At 38.7% G+C, this 23,501-nt stretch overlaps 1 protein-coding gene across 1 annotated transcript in view; it reads left to right on the top strand.

Annotated features, from left to right (window-relative positions):
• eif4e3 (eukaryotic translation initiation factor 4E family member 3) overlaps positions 1-19,689 on the top strand; it is a 64,745-nt gene extending 45,056 nt beyond the window's left edge. Inside the window, exons 5-7 of the mRNA XM_020529611.2 lie at positions 6,084-6,150; positions 9,610-9,765; positions 17,286-19,689. Coding sequence (XP_020385200.2) covers positions 6,084-6,150; positions 9,610-9,765; positions 17,286-17,332 — 270 coding nt within the window. The 3' untranslated portion in view covers positions 17,333-19,689. The remainder of the gene's footprint in view (positions 1-6,083; positions 6,151-9,609; positions 9,766-17,285) is intronic.
• Positions 19,690-23,501: the final 3,812 nt, after the last annotated feature.

The raw sequence follows: 23,501 nt of genomic DNA, 5'->3' as shown, positions 1-23,501 counted from the left end.
GTTCCTACTATCTCCGAACCAGTTAATAAAGTATACTGTGTCCTCTGCTTTATTAATGGGGGCATAGAGTACCAAAAGCAAGGAAGTGATGTTGAACTTCTATAAGATACTTGTTAGACCTGAGCTGAAGTATTATGGACAATTGTGGATGCTATAAAGTTTTCAAGAAGATTTGTAGCTTGGGTTGTGGATGAGGTTGCAGACCGGCTCGCCGAACCAGTGGGTTTGGTTACAAATGTTTCGTCACCCTGCTAGGTAACATTGTCAGTGTGCCTCCGGTGAAGCATCGGTGTTCTGTCCCACTAGTTATTTATATGCCTCAGTTTGTTGGGGTGTTTGGTACCACTTCCGGTTCTGTTTCTCCGTGGGTTGTACACAGGGTCTAATTCAATGTTTTTGTTGATGGAAGTCCGGTTAGAATACCAGGCCTCCGGGAATTCCCTGGCGGGTCTCTGTTTGCCTTGTGCGATTATGAATGTATTGTCCCGGTGCCATATTATAGAAAAGGTATGAATGCATTAGAGAGAGTTCACACGCAATTTACAAGACTGGCTCCGTGAATGAAAAAGTTCAGTTATGAGGACAGATTAAAGAAATTGGGACTGTTCTTCTTGGAGAGAATACTGAGAGATTTGATAGAGGTTTTCAAAACCATGAGTGGACTACATAGATTAGATAAGGTAAAGCTGTTCCTGTTCATAAAAGGAACAATAACAAAAGGACTTTATTTAAAGTGATGTTCAAAAGAAGTAAGGATGATGTGAGGAAAACCTTTTGCACACAGTAAGTAGTTAAGATATAGAATTCACTGTCTAAAAATGTGACGGAGGCAGTTTCAATTGAGCGTTCAAGAGAGCATTAGATAATTAGTTAGAATAGAAGTAATGTGCAAGGGTTTTGGGAGGGGAAAAAGCAAAAGACTGGCACTAGGTAATGATGCTCATTTGAAGAGACAGTGCATGCACCAAAGGAGGCTGAATGGCCTCCATCTACACCATAACAGTTCTGATCATGTAATAACCTTTTTGTGTGGTACCTAAGCAAATGCTTTCTGGAAATGCAAATATACTCTATCTACCAATTCCCCTTTATGAATGCTGCTTGTTATATGCTGAAAGTACTCGAGACCAAATTTGTCAAACATGGGCTTCCCTTTCACAAAGCTGTTTTGATTTATTTGATTACAGTAAGCTTTCTAAATGTCCTGCTATTTCTTCCTTAATAACGGACTGTTGCATTTCCTAATGACAGATGTTAGTGTAACTGGCCTGTAGTTTCCTGCTTTCCGAACCACGCCCCAACCTCATTGAACAGGAGTGTGTCATCAGAAAATAACTGATGCACAAAGAGCAGCTTACAACTCTTGCATCCATTTATCCTTCCTTCCTCCTTATGCAACCTTATAATTTCTTAAACCTTTAGCTTATCACAACATTTTACGCTTGAGGCAATGCATTTCCAAGTGTGTTATCTTTTCCAGCAATGTGAATAAGCTTCATATCAATTGTTTGAAATGAGATTGCACCCAAATAGTCTTGATTTTTGAGTTCTGAACTTTACAAAAAAGGCCAGTGGATTATGATCAGTGCAAATTAGTGTTTTCTTGTTACTATTGTCAAACATAGACTTTAAATAATGATCCCAAAGTATCTCTCTATATGTTGTGTACTGTTTCTGAAATTGGTTTGGTTTATTAGAGAATTGCCCAATTATCCCCAACTCCTTATCCTGGAATAAGATTACATCTACCTCTGAAGCTCCTCTCAGGCTGCTTTTTAAAAAAAAATTCATAGGATTGTGTGTAACACTTGCTAGCCCAGCGTTTATTGTCCATCCCTAATTAGTCAGAGGGCAGTTAAAGCATCATCCCCATTGCTATGAATCTGGTGTCACACATAGGCCAGACCAGGGAAGGATGGCAGTTTCCTCACAAGAGGACATTTAGTGAACCAAATAGGTTCTTCCAACAATTGAAAATGTTTTTGTGGTCATCATTAGATTCTTAATTCCAGTTTCTTTAATTGACTTCAAATTCTACCATCTACCATGTCGCAACTCGAACCTTGGTCCCCAAAACGTTATTTGGGTCTTTAGATTAATAATTCAATGATCATACCTTCACCTCCCCATCTGGCATTCTGCTGATTGCTGCACTTTTGCTTATTTCTGTAACAAATACATTAAAGATACAGCTATCATGCTGAAATTACTGACGAATTTCCAGTAAAATCCATATGTTCCTAAAAATCTCATGACTTCTCGTTTAGTTTTAGGAATAGGGAATTCTATCAGAGTCTTTATTTGGGCTGAACTTGGCAGCATTGTTGTTATTCTATGATATGTCCGAGCTAAGTTACTCTTACTCTTGTTCAGCAATTGACTATTGGCTAAATTTATTACTTAGGCCCGCCAATTGTAATTGCTGAAGCAGAACTTCTACTGATCTCACATGCTCTTCCCATGTATTACTATAAACTACTACAACTTATAAGTGTCACTGAGGTGTTTTTTAACACAAATGACATCACCTAAAATTGGTATAACACATTTGGTGTGACAAAGCAGATATTTCTTTATTCCTTGAAATTGGAATATGCCAGTACTCCTTCAATAGGTCAATGTTTGAAAGGTATGAGGCACTGCCAACCCTATCAATATGGCGTTCTAACCATTGAATTGGGTATGCATGTGTCTTTGTCACCGTGTTTGCCTTTCTGTAGTCTATACAAAACTTGTTGGTCCATCTTGTTTAGGAATCAACACCACTCGACTGAACTCCAGTTGCTTTGACTGGTTTCAGTCGAGTGGTTTTCCAACATATATTGAATCTGTTTCCACACAAACTGGATTTCTAGGCTCAACTGATAAGAATGCTGTTTTATTGGTCCTGACCCTGCTGCATCCACATCATGCCTAGCTAATGTAGTACATCCAGATGGCTTTCTATACATAACCTTACACTTAATGTGTAGTCTTACAAGATCCTTCTTTGTCCTTCCTGTAAATATGAGAACGCAGTATCTATCTGTCCCAGTATTTCTGTGTTAGCTAGCTCATAACAGAGATTTGTTCGGTGCATTCTCCATCCTCCATTCACCACGTTCTTACTGTTTCTGTCAACTTCCGTTACTCTTGCCACCTGATACGATTGTTTCTCATTAATCTCTTCCTTACTGTAATGCCTTTTCAGCATGTTAATGTGACCTGACTGATTCTGCTTCCTACAATCAAGACACTTACCAAATAAGTCTGTTTACTAACCCTCCTAACTACTTTGTATAGACCACAGAATTTCGCTTTGAGATTCACCGTGCAAAGGGAACAATACTAATACTATTTTGTCTGCTAGAAGTGATTAAGTTGCTGAATGTTTATCTGCTCATTCTATCATTTTTGCTTGTAAAACTTTAGTGTTCTTGTGCTACCCTATGTGATTCTGTGAGTCTTTCTAGAAGTATAGACATGTAATCCAACATTGAGGGTTTGTCTTTTTTTTTTGTTCAAGTCCTTCTCACAATTCCGGTCTAATGGAGTAAATCTGGTGTATTCATTTAGAGAATCTATGACAGCAGTCCTGTGGGTATCCATGATAGTGTGCCTTAATTGTGGTTTTGAGAGTCTGATGTTATCTCTCCAAAGCTCCCTGTGTTTGTGTGTGATATGAGGTTGATGTCAATTGTTTTATACCCAAAGTATTGTGATTTTCTGGAAAACTTCAGATGTAAAGTTAGAGCTCTAATCAGATTGTATGTAAGTTGCATTAGTAAAAAAACAACTGAACTAACCTTTCTGCTACTATGTTAAATGTAATTGTTCTCAATAGCTTATGTGAATCGGATTGTCATTTCCATAATTGTCATGATTTAGTGATATCCTGCTTTCATTTTTGGTAATGGTACTATGCAATCCGCTAATACTTGACTAAAGGGTTCTTCAAAAACTGGTAAAAGGTATCAAAGCTGCTGGTTTAATTATGTGTTGAGTTTTCCCATTCAGTCCATTGTGTGTAAGTTCATCCACTGGTCCAGACAACAGATCTCACTCTAATTGGACATTGTACAATTGAACCAACAGTTTATTTTTCATTGAAGTCTCTGGAGGGAAAAATAAATCCTTCTCTAGCAAGAGAGTTTGAATAGTCTCTATATTCCTTGGTATTGTTAAGGGCTTGGATGCTTCCATTGAAGAAAAGGGGTTATTATCCTTTTAGACGATAGCCCTTCACCCCTCTCATCTACTGTATGTAATACTTCTGCACTCCTACTAGTGTTTACTTCTAGTCTCTTAGTTGTAGTTATAGCTGCAATCTGAATTGTGCCCATTTCCCTTTTTGAGTTGCATTTTCGGAATAATTGTTATAAGCTCCAATTAAGCCTGTGGGTTTTCCTCAACTTCCAACATTCTGAATGAATATGTCCAAACTTGTTGCACCTTGGTTTCTGATTTACACTTCCATCCTCAGTACCTTCCCTTCTTATCTGAGGAGGCTATTACCAATTAGCCATTCTTTACCCTGGCTGTTTGTCTTCCTTTGACTCTCCCATTTCTTTTCTCTTTCGAATTTGAGTGTGACAGAGAAACGGTTGTCTTATGGATTAAGCTCATAATTATCAGCAATTACTGCTGTCTGTCTAGTAGTTGCAACCCTTTGGTCCTCAACATGGGTTCTTATGAAGGAGGGTAATAAGTCCTTAAATTCGTCTGAAAATAATCTCTAATATTTGTATGCACCTGTCACAATTACTTTCCTTAACCATTTCAAATTCAGTATGTCCAGGCTGTTCCCTTAAGTATCGGAATCTTTGCCTATATGCTTCAGGCCTTAACTCAGTATAGTTTTGTTTAAAACAGCATTATAATCTTAAGAAACTCCTTTGATAGTGAAGCATAAACTTCCTGTGCTTTACCTGCCTACTTGCTCTGCATGAGCAGTGTCCAGTCTCCTTTTTGCCCAATTAATTTGTCTGGCCAGTTTCTCAAAAAGCATGGAAGAGTTCCTCCAAAACCACCTTCCTCGAATATTGGTCGGGCCTGTGCAAAATTAAATATTTCCTTAGGGGACTTCAATTCGGATTTTCGGTAGTCTGGCGTAGTGAATTTAACAGATTCAGGACCCTTTGAGAGAAGTAATTTCTTTTCATCTCGGTTTTAGGGTAAACGGTAGCAGATTTAAAACAATGACCTGTTGTTTTAGATTGCCCCACAAGAGGAAACATCCTCTGTCTGTCTACTTTGTCAATCCCCCTTAGTATCTTTATGTGCCTCAATTAGATCTCATCCTTCTAAACTCTAGAGCATGTGCCAAAACTAGTTAATCTCTTCTTATAAGACAAACCCTCATTTCTGGAATCAATCTAGTGAATCTCCTCTGAACTGCCTCCAATGCAATTATGTTCCTCCTCAAGTAAGGGAACCAGAATTGTACATGCTTTCCTAGATGTGTTCTCACTAATGCCTTGTACAGCTGCAGCAATACTTCCCTACCTTTATACTCTATTCCGTTAGCAATAAATGCCAAAATTCTATTTGCCTTCCTTATTACCTGCTGTGACTACATACTAGCTTTCTGCGATTCATACAAGAGGATCACCAGATCCTTCTGTATTGAAGCACTCTGAAGTTTCTCTCCACTTAGGTAATAAATTGCCTTTCTAATCTTCCAACAAAAATGAATAACTTATTCACATTAAGCTCCATTTGCCAAAATTTGGCCTGTTTCACCTAATGTGTTCCTATCCATTTGTAAACTTCTTACCTTTTTATTATAGTTTACTTTCTCAATTATTTTAATGCCATAGAACATGTATAAATGTAGAATTTATACAAATTGTTTTTATTTTACCAATATTATCCTTAATAATATGATATTTATTTTGGCTGTCTTGTATTCATTTCGACTCAGCGTATTCCTTTGCAGTCCAAAGAAATTCAACCAGCATTGTAAATCTTTGCAATTTTCATTCTCTACTTTAAAAAAAAATCTATTTGACATTGTCTGACATAGCTGAGCATGCGTATGGAAGTTTCTTAATATTAAGTCGTAAAAAAGGGATGTCTAATTTTTTTTTTGTTTTTTACGATAGACTGCTGTTTGGAAAGAATTATTACTGGCCACGATTGGTGAACAGTTTGTAGATTGTTGTACAGAAGGTAAGACTCGTCTTAATGTTTTTTTTTATTTGGTGTTTTTAGTCACTGTTTATTTAAGATTAGAGTTAGGCATTTGAAATATTGCATATTAGTTAGGGACCAACTTTCCTCTTCTTTTTACTTAGGCTAATGTTTTGTATATCCTGAGAAAGGAATACCTTTCAATAAAAAAACTGAAAATAGTAACTGCAGTGGTTTCCATACATGTTTTTAGATCATTTCACTTGTATTCTCATTGAAGAATACTCTTGGAAGGCGTATGTAAAACATGTAACTCTACCTGCTTTGTCCAGTTATTCTCCCCACCTAACCCTCCTCCCAAAAAATTTAAGAATGGATTAATTAACCACAGCTCCTACTTCTGCTTTTCCCCCATGAGTCTGTTACCACCCAATTCCCACCCCAGCCTCTCTTCACCATCCCACCTAACTGCCACTACACCCCATTACCAACTCAGCTCACCCATCCAAACCACTGACCCAGCTGTCTGACCTACTGGTGTAAATAGACATTCACCCATTTACTCACCCATTCACTGGCAAACCCATTTACTAACGCATTGAAAATTTTTTCAAATATCCCAGAGCTTTTCATTGTATTAGGAAACACCAGATATATCAACTAATGCCATAAAAAGGGAGCATGTGTTCTACATATATTCCCGAAACTGATGTCTCCAAGATTTTCTGAGCTGTCTGAGTTCTGGAGGATCCTCCATCAGAAAATTGGCCATAAGAATCAGAGGAAGGCAAATGCACTTTTTTTTGTCCAACCAACGTTGATGAAAGAGATTCAAACCCTGGTTAGTAGACATTCAACCTCTTTCCTATACATTTTCTTTCGGTTTGTAAATATATCTGACTGTATATATCTTTCATTTGTGAGCTTTCTGGTTCAGCTGAGGTTCCTATGAACACCACTTCTGGTTGGCTCAGAAAACTGATGATATTCTCGAGCAATTAAGATAGCTGCCTGTCTTAAGATGGCCCTGTAGGATGTATAATAAAGTACCCTACATGATGAAGTAAACAAAGTTTATTTATTCCAAGCAGCTTCCCTCTCTTTCCCAATCCCGTCCCAATTTTTCCCATTATTTCTATCACTAACATGCAAAAAGAGAGAACCTGGCACGGCATGCAGGCATCATGCCCACCCTTGCCCCTGATGCAAGCCTCCAGCCCACTCTCTGTTTAGGTCTCCTAGCCCCAGCCTTGCACCATCAGACTCCCACTCCCCTGCTCTTGTCATGGCCCCAGCCTCCGTCTTGCCTCTCCAACCCCTTGTCCGTGACACATGCTGATGATGATATCACCATTCATGAAAGATGGTGGTATCACAGGCATGTGTGCAGCTGCTTCCTTCCTGTCAGATGCAGTAGTTGTGAAGGTTCACTGCTGGGTCAGACAGCAGTGTAGGTTTCTTTCTCTGTTGATTCACTTCCCACAATGTGGTCGCTGCCTTTGTCTCCCTTCCTCCTTTTTTAAAGTGCTGTTGTTTTGATCTTCTTTTGCCAAAGTTCCAAAACAATGCAACTTCTAAACTGCTCCTAGAATTCAAGGAAATCCGCTCCAACACTGAAAATACCTCTAACAAAAAGGAGCAGCTCCTTACAGCCACAACTTTTTTCCATCCTCCACCTGCATTTTGGAAAGGCAAATCAGGGCAGGACTTGTACAATTAATGGTAAGGCTCTGGGGAGTGTTGCTGAACACAAAGACGTTGGAGTGCAGGTTCATTGTTCTTGAAAGTGGAGTCGCAGGTAGACAGGATAGTGAAAAAGGCATTTGGCATGCTTGCCTTTAATGGTCAGTGCGTTGAGTTTGGAGTTGGGAGGTCATGTTGTGGCTGTACAGGATATTTGTTTGGCCACTTCTGGAGTATTGATTGTAATTCTGGTCTCGCTGCTATGGGAAGGATGTTGTGAAACTTGAAAAGGTTGCAAAAACATTTACAAGGATGTTGCCAGGGCTGGAGGGTTTGAGCTTATAGGGAGAGGCTGAATAGGCTGGGGCTATTTTCCCTGGAGCATTAGAGGCTGAGGGGTGACCTTATAGAGGTTTATAAAATCAGGAGAGGCATGGATAGGGTAAATAGGCCAAATCTTGTACCCAGGGTGTGGGAGTCCCAAACTAGAGGGCATAGGTTTTGGGTGAGACGGGAAAGATATAAAAGGGACCTAAGGGACAACCTTTTCATGCAGAGGTCGGTGTGTGTATGGAATGAGCTGCCAGAGGAAGTGGTGGAGGCTGGTACAATTACAATATTTAAAAGGCATCTGGATGGGTGTATGAATAGGAAGGGTTTAGAGGGATATAAGCCAAATGCTGGTAAATGGGACTAGATTTTTTTAGGATATTCAGTTGGCATGGACAAGTTAGACCAAAGGCTTTGTTTCCCTGCTGTATATCTCCATGACTGTCACCGCCAGGTGACTTCGTGGGCCATGGCAGCCATATTGCATTGTTGATCATCACTTTGTTCTGGTTCAGTCTGCCATCATTTCTGTTTTGTGATTAAAATAAGTTATCAACTGAGAAAGCAAGGATAAATTTTTTCCCTCCTTCCTTTTGTATAATGGCTATTGTTTACAACAGATACATTAAATTCATGCTGATGTCTGATTTAACTCCCCTTTGTAGTCAGTCTTTTCAAAACAGGACCATTTGCACAGATTGAAAAAAATTTAGTCTCTAAGTGCTCCCCGCATAAAACCCAGCAAAAGTACTAAAGCAAACAGCATAGTCATTTACGTAGCTTTTATAATGTTGCATGACATACTGTCAACCCCATTGCCAGCAGCACCATCTGCTGTTCCATACTTGGGTATCCCATTGCTGTCCTTCAGCTCCTTTACTGCTCTGTTATATGCCTTGGTTGTTGAATACCATTTATCCCCCATTTGGTTTCATCCACACCCTCTTGTCCAGGCCTGTTCCTTTCCCTCACTCCCCACATTTGCCTTGACTGATCACTCCTTTACTTACATTCATGGCCAATGATGAAACAGTATAGCATTCATACTAGTCATTTTTTTAAAATATCATTTATCTGCTAGAGCAATTTAAATTTTCAATGTTGATTTTAAACACTGTGGAAATCTTGTAATATCTCATCTAAGATTGATTATGGGTGATGTAACAAAGAGGCTAATTTTAAAAGAGACTTATAAAGCCATTGTCGCCAAGATGATCAGGATGCTTTTATTTTTGCTTTTTGCTGGACGAGAGGATGATCAACTTTGCCTGCATCTCACTTGCTAATGTTAGTGAGGACTTTGAAATCTCAGGAACCACATTCCAATGATGACAACGGTGTTCATGTTCAAGCAATATGCATCCTCCCTGCGTCCATGCTAGATATTCTTTGATTTATGTCTTTGTGCTTAAGTTAAAAGACTTCAGATATATAGGAATGCAAGCTTTAATTTTTACTTATTGTAGTCATTTTTTTTCTGACCAGATGATGAGGTAGTCGGTGTCAGTGTCAGTGTCAGGGATCGTGAAGACATTGTTCAAGTTTGGAATGTAAATGCCGCTAGAACAAATGAAGTAACTATTATACAAAAGATTTATGAACTTCTCCCAAAAGTAACGTTTAAGGCAGTTTTTTACAAACGTAAGTATAAATGTCTAAGTACCTATTTATGAAATTCTGCTTATAAGCTGATACATGATGGCAGTTTAAAGCTTGCCTTGTAAAATAAATAATGATTTGAATTTCAGGTTATACAGGCACAATGCTTTTCAATCATCTGCTGAACATTTTTAATTTTTTTTTCACATACTGAATTATTTTAAATTGCTTAAGTGGATGTTACCCAGAAAATATTTTGGTCTAAACTGTACTGAGTATTAATGACTTTTGGAATGCCAATAGTTTCTCTTAATACATATTAATGAAAATATGTATTAAGAGAAACTATTGGCATTCCAAAAGTCATTACTTCAAATCCTGGCAAAACACATTTTTGACTGTTAAGGAAAATGGTCTGGTCACTTCAGGAGGAAATCTACCTCTTCCACGTATATAGAGAAGCGAAATACTGCACATACTGAAATAATAATAGAAAATGATAATAAATACTCAGCAAATCAGTCAGCATCTGTGCAATTGACCTTTCAGCAATCTGAAATGATGGGCCAAAGCCTTGCAGCCCCTGAACAATGTGGGCAGTGGTGATTCAATTGGTGACATCAGAAAAATTATATTCTTGATGTACAAATAAAGTCACAATTTTACACAAGGGTTTAACAGCAGCTAGTATTGGTCTGCTTCCATGCATTGACATCTCATTATTACCTAATCTGGCCTCACTTGTGTGCAGTTTGCTATTTTCCCAGGCAGTGGAGAGAAACTAGACGGCAGTAATTCCCAACATGAAGAACCTGAGTATCTGGCGCCTTGAGCTTGCCACTTGCTCCTCCGGGACTCCATCTTGGTTAGCATTCCCCAACATCTCGGGGTGTGCTCCATGCACAGTTTCTACCTTCATCCTTTGTCCATGGAAGTTCGCATATATGACCTCCATCAGCCTCTCCACATCATGGCACATTTCTGAGTCATTTATAATATGGTTTACCACTTCACATTTCGGAGCACATCGACACCCTTCACTGCAGTGCTGCTGCTCGGCCACGTTGTATGCACAGAGACATACTAAGCTCAGGCTTGCTGTTTTAGTGCTTGCTTACTCACAGCATCTCTGCTTGCCTTTTGTTCATTACTGCATCATTCATCATCACTGCTGAATGGGGACTGTCAGCAGTCAAGGAGTGATGCCACAGTTCAGTCAATGACATCATCTGGTCTTGGTCCAAGAACTTGGACATGGTCAGCAGTTTCATCTGATTACCGTCCAAGGTGTAATCCACAGCCAGTCCTGCAGGTCTAGGGCAACCACTCTGAGGATTAATGGTGAGCCAATTAGGAGCTGTGTATAGATCAATCAGGGATGCCATCATTTATCTAAATATTGTTGTTTCAGTCAGTCCAACTTGGTCACTTGGCTCAGCCAGTCAATCTTGGGAATCTGGAAGTCAAGAGATGGTTATCAGGAGCCACTTCTGTGGGACAGTAACTGAGCAAGTCAAATGTGAGGATTGAAGCAATATGTTGGGCTGCAGAAGGAACAATACTTGTAAAAGAAGGGATTGGGGGAAGGGGGTAATTCAACAGTAGGTAACAGTACATTGAGGACATAGGTCATTGTAGAGCAGGTATCACTGACTGTCACCACCATCCTGCCTGCAAAGGGTTGGCAGTGCATCACGATGGTTGGCATGGCATGCCTAAGCTGTAGTCCCGGGCGTCAGGGGAAGTATAGGGAGATAAAGATTTAAGTGAAAGATTTGGGTGGGATTGTGTAGAAGCTCAGAACTGATGGGGATGTTTGGCTGGGAATGCGTGGAGCATGAAAGTGAACAGAGCAAGTTTGTTTTTCTATTTGGGAACACTGGCTCCACTTGTGAGTGATGTGAGGCTTTTCAAGTGGCAATTAACGATTCACTTACACAGTAAAGTTTTTAAGATCTTTGAATTCTGCATGTGAAATGCATGCAATAACCAAATATGTTGACTAGAAATGCTTGTCATGAGCAGTCTTTACATGTGATTGGCCCTTACAAATTGATTGTGGTCTTCTGTGAAGCAGAAGTAATCGCAGGCAACCTTACAAGTGTCAACTGCAGCCAAAATTCCCAAGACAGTCCAATGTTTCATAGGCTGCACAAGGGTGGGGAGCTGATTTCATGGAAATTAAGTATTTACCAAATGCTCGTAAGCAACGCTGCTTTTCTTGGGTTTCAGTAGTTGTACCACACAAGAAAGTCTCCTGACGTATTTGCATGGCATGGTTTATGTGTGTGCATCAGTATAATGTTCTCTATGTCAGACGTCTATTTGCAGATATTCCATGACCCATTGATACAAGGACAATGCTAAGCTGTCATTAAACTGCTGATTGCTCACATTACTAAGGACCTGTTTTGTTTCTGATATTGCCATGTTGACAATCCCTGCTGCAGCGATTTCAGTCATGGCTGTGGCTATGGTATGATAAAAATATAGAGAAATTGAGGAGGAACTGATGGTCCAACAAGCCCAGGACCAGCAGCAACCACCTGTGGCTACTGCTCAGCCTGCACATGAAGTCGTCGCAGCAGATCCCCTGAGGATCCTGAAGAGGTGCAGGAAGCCTGGAGTCCACCATCTTCCATGCTATTTTCTCCGCAAGAGCAAGACACGTTGCCATCATGAACTGAAAATGTTCTATGACACAGTCGCAAAGCTGTTGTCTGTTGGAACAAAACTTGCAGCCTGAAGGGGTGGGTAGCCATGCTATCCCAATAGCCATCAAGGTAAAGGCTGTGCTAAATTTTTAAAGATCCACTGGGCACCTGTGTGGGATTTCTTAAACCTCAAGCCACAAACGTTTCATGGCTGTTAACAATACAAATTGTGCCAAATTGGAGGGCATATGTTATTGTGGAGCATAGGTGAGTGTCATTGATGGTCACCCACATAGTGGCTGCAAAGTAGGGATTGATGGCACCTCAGGTTGGCTGGCATAGCTAAGTTGTAGGCCTTCATCTTATTTCTCCACATTGGCGAGGGTAGTACTGCATCCCAGACAGTAGGTAGCACTTCCCTTGTGCAGGGCATTATATATACGTTGTTACAACCCAGCAAGCCAAACTGAATGAACTTTGCTATAACTGGATTCGCAACATAGTGAAATGAAAATAGTCAATGGCCCTCAAAATTGTCCAGTTGTCCCTAATCTAAACTTTGAATAACCAATCTCTGACACCAAGTTTGTAGCTTAAACAAAAATTAGTAGTTTATTATTAACACTGTAATTTTAGCAGAGCAGTGCTAAATGACAAGGTAAGCTGATATATTGCCTGTGATTTAAATCCAATCTTCTTTGACTGTAACGCCCAGTCCGTTGTATGGATCAGAGACACAGTTAAGGAATAATTTTTTTTTTTTAAAAATAACGGAATAATAATTTGCCAATTTGATAGCCATTTCAACAATGACTACCAGGCCTTTATGGACTTTTTGAATGATGCATTGTATTACGGGCATATGGGATTGTGTCTTGCTTGAATTCTGAAGTCACTGCCCAATGTACACAGGCTGTCAGGAATATTCACTTATTTCTTAAACTGGGATTATGTTCTCAGAACATTCCACAATTCTTTAACTAAATATAAAACTAGGTAAGAGAAAAACTCAAATGCAGCTGCCCAGTCCAGCAGCTTCTGAGCACGCTACCTTCTGCCCAAAAAAAGTCAAAACCAGTTCAATCAATAGCTTCTCTTTTTCAACTGGCCTTCCCTTGATTGACTAATTGAACATCCATCCAGCTGAACAGCCTGGAGTGTAATACATCCTAGTGCCAAAACGTCTGCAGTGTTTTTCCAAGAATAATTTACTTGTTATTTTTTGCAGGCCAGTTCCCATACACAAACCTCAGTTTGTGTGTTTTTGTTTTAAATAAGCTGCCATTCAAAATTCAATTCTCAAGTTCTGCTCTCACTCCCAAACCAACAATAAGAAAAAGCAATGATGGTCTCAACAATATCTAGATATATTTATACCAAGTTATCTGTCATCATCAATACCACATTCTAGAGGTCTGCTCCAGGCACTTTGGAAACTGCCATGATGCCAAAACTCATGATGACTCTCAAGTTCCTGCTTCTTTTCAAATGCTGGATGCCATTCAAGAATGGTTTCTGGAACACAAGGGCTATCCTCCACAACCATGATTGATGACTCCATTACACAAGCCTTTGACTAAGGCTAAATATGGATACATGCAGCCCATTTTTCCACAAGGGCCATGATGGAACAGACAGCAAACCTCCTGAAACTGAAACTGAAACTGAGACTCCAATGGTTAGATTTGTCTGAAGGGGCCTGACAGTTCACTCCAGACAGTGAGTCATAATCCTTGTGTGCTGTCCCTGTACGACGAGAGCAGGTAAAGAAGCGATGTGATGAATGCTGAAAAACTGGGAGAGCAGCACCTGCCTTCTGAGGACGAAGATGAAAACATTTGAGCAGGAGATTCATCACCGTCATAGTGTGGTACAGCATTGGGTGCAACAAACCAGACAGGACATGATTGACGTAGAGTTCCAGTAGATTTGGTTTGGGTGGAGTCATCATTGACTGGCTATAAATTTACTGCTGTTCAAAAGGCAAGCAGCCCCTGCTCGCTTCCAGAAGCAAATGCAGCTTTTTTGTTTGTTTTTTAACAGTTATTGATCAAAAGGGAAAGTGAACATTAACAACTGTCGGAAAGATTTCCAACATGTAATGTTCCCACTTTGAATAATGATAAGATGTTATGCTATGCCAGGCATTAGGAAAAGAGCAACACTCATTCAAACAGAGTTTTAACATGGTGCTAACGATGGGTAGCCTCTAGCTTTGTTTCATATGACAGTCAGTTAAACAGGTGATGATAAAAGAGGACATGTTTTTATGAATGTGATGTTCTGTTTTCAATAAAGTGTCACCTTATGCCAGCTAGGTGCCCTTAGAAGCTTTTCTTTTGTTTCCCGAAATGTATTGTGAAGGTATATTCCTGCTGGCAGTGTTTGCATTGGTCTACAGCTAGGTTTTAAATATGGCACCTCTGGTGTGAATCCCAGAAGGTACCAGCAGCAATGAGTACTTCCACCACAGGTGAGCACGATTGCACGAGAGTGTGCCATAGGGCATCTTGTGCATGAATTTTGAGGTGAGCAATGGAGAATTATGAGAGAGAATTGACTGGAAGGTTTCTCCACGAACTCCATGAAATTCCTCAAAGTTAACACTTCGGTCATATTTGGTAAAATTCAGCCTGTTAACTATGTTTCAGTTTCTACAAATGCCATATGACTGGTTGAGTATTTCCTGCACTGAGTTTTTGTCACCTGTATTTGTTCTAGCCTATGTGTCTCTGTGTGAATTATACTTGATGCTTTCAGGGCAACTAAAAATGAATAATAAATGCTACATTTCCGGTCAACCATATACCAAGAACAGAATAAAACTAAACTAAGCAACAATGCATTCCATATTCTACAGTTTGATGCAATTTTTAATATTCCTGAATTATTTGAGTTGTTTGTAAAGAAATATGGATCATTCGGGCAGGCAACATGCTTACAGATGAAGTTCATTAGGATCCCATTTCCTGTAAATAAATCTAAGAAAGAAGTGTATTGTGGTGGGTGATGGTAATTGTGGTGTTCAATATATCAAATGAAACCCGATGCTAAATTGTGAGCAAATCTCATTATGTCTCCTCAAATCACTCTATTTGCCTATCAATAAATAAATAATGTTGCTGTTGATCCACACTTTAAGAAATTTGAGTCCTAAAGTTTAATTGATGTTCCTCCACTGAGTTGCAAAATAAAACTTTGTTTGAGACGGTGTTTCTTTTTCTCTGATCATTGACTAAATATGTTTGTCTGCTACAGTAGAAATTAAGGAGTAATTGTGTTTGAGCTAACTTCTTGCAGTTACAGACCTCCCAGAGAAGATGTTACTTTGAAGTTTTGGGTTTTCTAGGCAAATTCTGAAGCTTCTTTTTGTCTCAGCAGTGCCATTTTGAAGGACAACTCACTGAGGCCTATTTCAGCTGAATTGTTTCCCGTCTCCCCACATAACAGGCCAATGCTAACCGGCAGCTTTCCAAGTTGTATGGAGTTGCACACTTTCATTGCCAAACTATTTTGTAAGCACACTGCCTGTTCTAAACTCATACAGGAACTCAACCAATCATTTGCTGAAAGTGATTCTGGCTGTAAGAATGCTGAAACTTGACTATTTTTCAACCAAGAAAATATTCAGGTTTTGTTCAGTTCCTCTACCCTAACGAGAGGGAGGGAATCCAGAGAGAGCATGAAACATTTCTGAAACAATTCCCAAAGCATGCCCATCTATCCACAGTCCACAAGAATTCATAGTCGTAGACAATATTGTATGAACCCAGTTGTCCTCCACCCCTGTTCCTATGGCTCTCATTGATCAGCTTATCAATTCAGACTTTAACCAAATTTGGCCTTTATCGACCACAGATACTATCCAGAAATGATTGTAACAGTTTGAAGTATTGATCCAGGTTGACTCATAGCACAAGTATGATCAAGAAGATGATTGTTAAATCAGCCCATTTTACTTGTCAATGGAAGTATCAAGCTGCCAATTAAGAAACCTTTCTTTAAAGGATTTTCTAGTAAATGCTTTTACACTGTGTCATTAGCAATCAAAGTTTATTGCCAACTTGAAAATTATGTTGTTTTCTTCCAGTGCTGGCCACAGAACTATTTTAGACAGAGCTTCCACTTGATATGATCATTAACCAGTATCAACCAAAGTAGAGGGACTTATAGCTTCATCTAGGTTTAAGGGACCCCTCCCAGTAGAGACCGAGTATAAGATCTACATTCAAGACCAAATGCAAAATGACTCCACCTTCAAGTAGCCTTGCTATTAAGAAGCACTGCAAAAGCTAAATATAAACTATTGTCAAGATACGGGCAATTACCCACACTGGGACTATACATTTAAACAGGTTGTGACTTGCTCTGTAACCTCGTTTATTGACAGATGGCTGTGATCTGTATTGCATTTGATTGTCAACCCAGCACATTACGACCATAAAAATACTAGAATACAAGAGGAACAGTAGCCAGAGCAATCCAGTTGTTTTTTTTAGCCACTTAGTTTGTTTCACAGCTCAGTCACTCAACAACATTCAGAATAAGACTACAGTGTTTGAGGCTTCGCACAAATGTAGCGCACTTCTTGGTTTCTTTTCGCCCAGAATCATGAAACTGAGTTTATTCTCACCCCTTTGTCAGTTCTGGCCTTTACTATTTCTATTTCATTGTTCTTTCTTGCATTGTGATTCCAATGTTGCAATCTTCAGAAAGGTATTTTGCACAATACCCAACTGTTCAGACATTCTGGCTTAACATCATAAGCTGTTTATAGGTGAAGGTTGAACTTCCTGAAATGTAAGATTGTATTGCTTGCGTGTCTAACATTTTATTTTTACTTTATTATATATCTTAATGAAGTCAGCATTAAGAAATGGAATTAATGCTGTCCACATCTTTTTGCAGCTCATGAGGAACATCATGCTTTTGAAGGTGGTCGTGCAAAACCATAGTGATTCACAACAAGCACTTTGTGTGGACAGCTAAGAATTTGTTTGTATGTGAGATTAGAGAGTTGGACTCTAACTACCAAAATGGTGAATTCTAAAAGAATTTTAACTTTTTTTTTTAAAATCAGATGACTAATTCGCAAAGGAAAACAAGTGAAATATTGCCATCTTAATATGTTACAGTTGTTTTGTGACTTGCATTAATATCTCTATTTGGTAAAATCTTTCTCTAAAGGCAGAAGTGTTGCTCACGGTCTTAATTTTAATATTAGATAACTTTACTTTTGCTTTTGACTGCATTCCTGTTCTTTCAGGCATGAAGTTTCTAACTGTGACTTAAGTATTTGTATTGTACTTAGCAAGTGGTTGCTAATATGTACGTAAGACCTGGTGTTTAATCTGGAAAAAAAGCTATCAGAAGGAATATTGATTCACATATGATGTAGTTAAACCAATTAATGGTGGCATATTTTTAGTAGATCGTAGTTTTCTTTTTTTTTAGAGAAGTGATTGCATTATGTAATCATGTAAGTCACTGTAATTTTTGGTCTTGTGGATGCTTGCACTGATATACAAATGTTTCCATCTGCAGAAAATGCAGCAGATTGTCTGAAAGAACTGTCAAGTTTGTGTTCTCCTTCATTACCTTTTATTGTATAACTTTATTAAGTAATTATTATTTTAGGCCATTCACTAATTTCATTTGCAATGTATTGAAATGCTTCTCTTCATTGCTAGTTATCCACTTCACCTGTTTAAAAACTTAGTCTTACTTGAATTCAGAAGTTTTTGAACGTTCTTATTATGGCACCTTAAACTAGTTTTTGTTCTGTCCGTAGAGAAAGAGTATGCAGTAAGTAATGTTGCAGTAGGTTTTTATTCTGTTACAGTACTTGCTGTCATAAGTGCAGTGATGTTATGTGATGTGACTTATGCGTTTCATTGCTACAGAGCCAAAGAATTCTAATGTAATGTTTTGAGAAACGTTGAAGAAAAGTAAGGAGAAAGCTGTGAATGTACACATGCCATGCCAAAATAAGATTAACATTCAAATATTATTTTGGAATTGTACAAAAATGTCAGTTGTAAATTTGAGTGTTTACTGCTATGAATTCACTGTGTGCATGTATATAAAGTAACACAGAAAACCTGTTTTTCTTTCCTTGATACTAAATGCAATCATGATAATTGTAACAGATCCGTATGAAAAGTGTTGAGAAATCATCTGGGCTATATGCAGGATGTTTTGATTGCCTAAACTACCTGAACTAGTTCTGTAAAATCGAAATAACTTCTTGTCTGGACTTAAATCTAATTCATAAGTTCTTCTGAGAGGTACATTCAGTTCTCGGAATTGAAAGTTGTTGTCTCTCTGTAACAAATAATTTACACGGAAATTTGTCATACTTTTCCCTGACCAGCTTATCAATTATTACATCTTTATTAAAACCATCATGCATCAAGTTCTGTAGCATCCATTGCACAGGTGTTACTCCTAATTTACAATAGTTTAAATAACAATGCTAAAATACACCCCTAAAGACTAGGAAAGATAGTTTTGTAAAAGTGAGCGCTTTTCTTTACCTAAAGTAAATCTATATCAGACTTGGGAAAACTGCTATGGTTTCCTACATCTTGCATAACCTATATTATGTAGCATCAAAATTATTGATCATCGCATATTAGTCATTGTGTTTTAATTGATTTGAGAAAATCAAGTTCTAGGAGGTTACTACAGTTTATAACTATGGTTTTATTTTCCATGCACTGATTGTTTTCTGGAAAAAAAAACAAAAGCTGATATTTTATCTCAACCAACAGGTTTCTGTGGACAATGGATTAAAGCACAAATGTTTTTGTAACAATCAAAGCAAACTGGTAATTCATAACTGTGAAAATGTATACTTCAATATCATCAAAACAAAATTGTTTTTCTCCATGAATGAATGGATCAGTAAAAGTATTTCGTACACCCATAAGAAAATTCTGTAACTGTTGGATATGTGAATGTTAACATGGTATTTTTAGTAAAAAAACAAAAGAACTGTGGATGCTGTAAATCAAACAAAAAACAGAAGTTGCTGGAAAAGCTCAACAGATCTGGCAGCATCTGTGAAGAGAAATCAGAGTTAATGTTTCCGGGCCAGTGAAGGGTCATTACTCTGATTTCTCTGCACAGGTGCTGACAGACCTGTTGAGCTTTTCCAGCAACTTCTGTTTTTGTTTATAGTATTTTTAGCGTTTTTGGATATTAAACTTATCCAAAATTTGAATCCGGATCTGCTGGGACTCTGGTCAGTGAACGACCAGTTTTAAATTGTATTCTCTCATGATTTGAAAATAAAAGCATTTTTTTTTAATTCTTAGTCATGATTGATTATTGTAATACCACCATAAATTAGTTTGAAAACATCCATTGCTCTAATTGTAAAGAATACTTTGCTTTTAAGGTCTCAACTGATTATTTGTATATGAATATACAGAAGCCATTACTAGAAATGCTAGATCATATTCAAGTGCAGCCTGTGAGAGAATTTAGAAAACATTTTTTTTACACTTTTCTAGGATTAGTTGGTAATAACCTCAATTTAAGAAAGTAATTATAGATAGTTTAATTGCATAACATGGAATCAGAAAACATGACTTCAGATTGTCGAAAGATGTTGTAAGAGTTCAAGGTTAATTAAGTCTGCTCTAAATTTGATATTTATATTTCATAATTCCAATTGTGCTACTCTATTCAATATATACCAGTTTGTTCTTTTTGACAACTACTGAATAAAAGAAATATGTACAATATATTGTAGTGTATCATTTACCTTGCAGCAATTTCCTTATTAAAAAAAAAAGGCAATCATAGCTTGACAGTGTTTCAGTAGCTGAAACTACTGTATTTGGTTCTAGCTGTGCAACATTTCTTGGCATTCCTATAAAATCTAGGCAGCAGTCACATTGTTAAGTTTGCAGCTTCTTTATAACAGATTATTCTGAGGATTTCAAGACAAGGGGGCACATTTTGAAGGTGAGAGGAGAGAGATTTTAAAAAAAGACGAGGGGCAATTTTTTTACACGGTGGTTCGCGTGTGAAATGAACTTCTGAGGAAGTGGTGGACGTGAGTACGATTACAATGTCTAAAAGACATTTGGAATAGGAAAGGTTTGAAGGGATATGGGCCAGGAGCAGACAGGTAAGGCTAGTTTAGTTTGGCATTATGTTCAGCGTGGACTGGTTGGACTGAACTGTCTCTTTCCATGCTGTACGACTCTGATTCTAACTCTGGCTTGTTTTTGTTCAGACATTTTGTCGCCATGCTAGGTGACATCATCAGTGGAGCCTCTGATGAAGCGATGTTATTCTACTCTGCTTGGAATTTATACTGTCTGGTCCGTTTTGGTGAGTACTGTCATTTCCTGTTTTGATCTGTATGGGTTAGAATTGGACCTCATATACAAACCCATACAGATCAAAACAGGGAATGACAGTACTCACCATAACAGACCAGACAGTATAAATTCCAAGCAGAGTAGAATAACATCGCTTCATCAGAGGCTCCACTGATGATGTCACCTAGCATGGCGACGAAACGTTTGAACAAAAATGAGCCAGCTAAGTAAGCAAGTCAACAACCTCATTCACAACCTTAGCTACAGATCTTTGCCAAAACTTTATTCTAACTCTATGACTGATTTAAATGCTTTTGCTAATTTTTTTGATATCTGTAATCATAGAAACAAGTGGGCTTTTGAGTCTGCTGCATGATTCAATTAGATCACTGCTGGTTCATACCTCAGCTCATTTAGCTGCCATAGCTCCATCTCCAGTTATCCTGTAGCCATTTTGAAGAAGAGATTATCGGATTTCTAGTACCTGTGTGGAAAAGGTGGTCCTCGTTTTGCTCTTAAATGGTCTAGTTCTAATTTTAAGATGTCCCATCACTCATTGTTTCTACCGTCATTGGCAAGTTTCTCTGCATTTTTTTTTGTTATCCTTTTAACATTTTGAGCACCTTGATCACATCCTGCTTCAGCCTTCTAAACTCAATTTAATTCACACCAAACCTTAATCTCTAAGCCCCTACAGTTTTAATAATGTTTAGGTTTTAATATCTAAAGCTCTTATAATCCATCAGGAAAAACACCTTGATTACTATCTGGAGACCGATTTTATAATATCCGTGGATTAAGGCAGTGATCATAGAAATTTCTTTGGGGTACGAAGATGAGGAAGAAGAAGTTGACATTGATAAGTAATAGGTTAGAGTCATTTAGTATGGTAACAGGCCCTTCAGCCAGACATGTATATGCTGACCTGATTTCCTCAGTTGAACTAGTCCAATTTGCCTGTGTTTGGACCATCCGTCTCAACCTTTCCTATCCATGTATCTATCCAAATGTCTTTTAAATGTTGTAATTGTCCAGTGTCATCCACTTCTAGAGCTCATTTCATATATGCAGCACCCTCTGCGTGAAAATGTTGCCCAAGGTCTCTTTTTAAATCTTTCCATTCTCACCTTAAACCTATGCTCTCTAGGATTCCTCTGCCCTGGAAAAAGACTTTGGCTATTCACTTCATCTGTGCCCCTCGATTTTATGAACCACTATAAGGTCACCCCTCAGAATCTGACACTCCAGGGAAAAACAAGTCCTAACCTCTCGTTATAACTCAAACCTTTCAGCCTTGGTAACATTCTTGTAAATCTTTTTTGCACCCTTTTCAGATTAATAACATCCTTCCTATAGCAGGGTGACCAGATTTGTGTGCAATACTCCAAACGTGTCCTTACCAATGTCTTCTACAACTGTAACATGACATCCCAACTCTTGTACTCTGTACTCTGACCGATGGAGGCAAGCGTGCCAAACACCACCTTCACCCTGTCTACTTGTGACACCACTTTTAAGGAACTATTTACCAAAAACCCATAGGTCTCTCTGTTTTACAGCACTCCTCAGGGCCCTACTATTAACTGTGTAAGTCCTGCCCTTGTTTGTTTTACCAAAACACAACACCTCATATTTATCTAAATTAAACTCCATCTGCTATTCTTCAGCCCATTGACCAAGTTGCTAAAGATCCCGTTGTACTCTTAGATAACCTTCATCACTGTCCACTATACCACCAATTTTGGTGTTGTCCACAAATCTATTAACTATGCCCCCTATAATCTCATCCAAATCATTTATATAAATGATGGACAACAGTAGACTCAGCATCAGTCCTTGCAGCACTGATCTCTGACTCCTACTGTTGAGCCGATTTTGGCTAGCTCTCCCTGGATCCCATATGATCTAACATTAATAACCTACCTACTATGCAGAACCCTTGTCGAAGGCTGTGCTAAATTCCATATAGACAATGTCTAACGCTCTGCCTTCAACTATCTTCTTGGTGACCTCTTCAAAAAAAACTTCCCATGCACAAAGCCATGCTGATTATCCCTAATCGGTCCTTTGTCTTTCTAAATGCATGTAGATCCTGTCTCAGAACAACTTGCCCTCCACTGACATCAGGGTCACCAGCCTGTAGATCCCTGGCTTTTCTTTGCAGCCTTTCTTAAATAGTGGCACAACATTAGCTACCCTTCAGCCTTTCAGCACCTCCCTTGTGGCTCTCTTCGCTAGCTTCCCACAATGTCATGGGATGTGCTTGATCAGATCCCAGAGATTTTCAACATTTATGCGTTTTAAAATCTGCAGAACTTCCTGTAATGTGCAGTCTTTTCAAGACATCACAAATTATTTTCCCAAATTTCCTGGCCTCCATGTCTTTCTCCACAGTAAATACTGACAGGAAATATTCCTTTAGGATCTCACCCATATCCTGTGGTTCCACACATAGATGACCGTGTTGAAGGTCCCTATTCTCTCCCTTGTTACTCTTTTGCCCTTATTGTACTTGTGGAATCACTTTGGATTGGAATCTTCTTTACCTTATCTGCCGAAGCTATCTCATGTTGATTGCCCTCAAGTGTACTCCTACTCCTCCATACTCCCCAAGGAATTCACTGTCTGCACCTGACATATGCCTCCTTTTTCTTAACCAGAGCCTCACTATCTCTCGTCATCCAGTGTTCCTTACACCTGCCAGCCTTACCCTTTATGCTAACAGGAACATTTTTTCCATCTCATTATCTCACTTTTGAAAACGTCTCACTTGCCAGATGTCCTTTTG

The sequence above is a fragment of the Rhincodon typus genome, chromosome 16 (assembly GCF_021869965.1).
Source record: "Rhincodon typus isolate 14 chromosome 16, sRhiTyp1.1, whole genome shotgun sequence".
Lineage (NCBI taxonomy): Eukaryota > Metazoa > Chordata > Chondrichthyes > Orectolobiformes > Rhincodontidae > Rhincodon > Rhincodon typus.
This window is presented reverse-complemented; position numbering and strand designations above follow the sequence as displayed.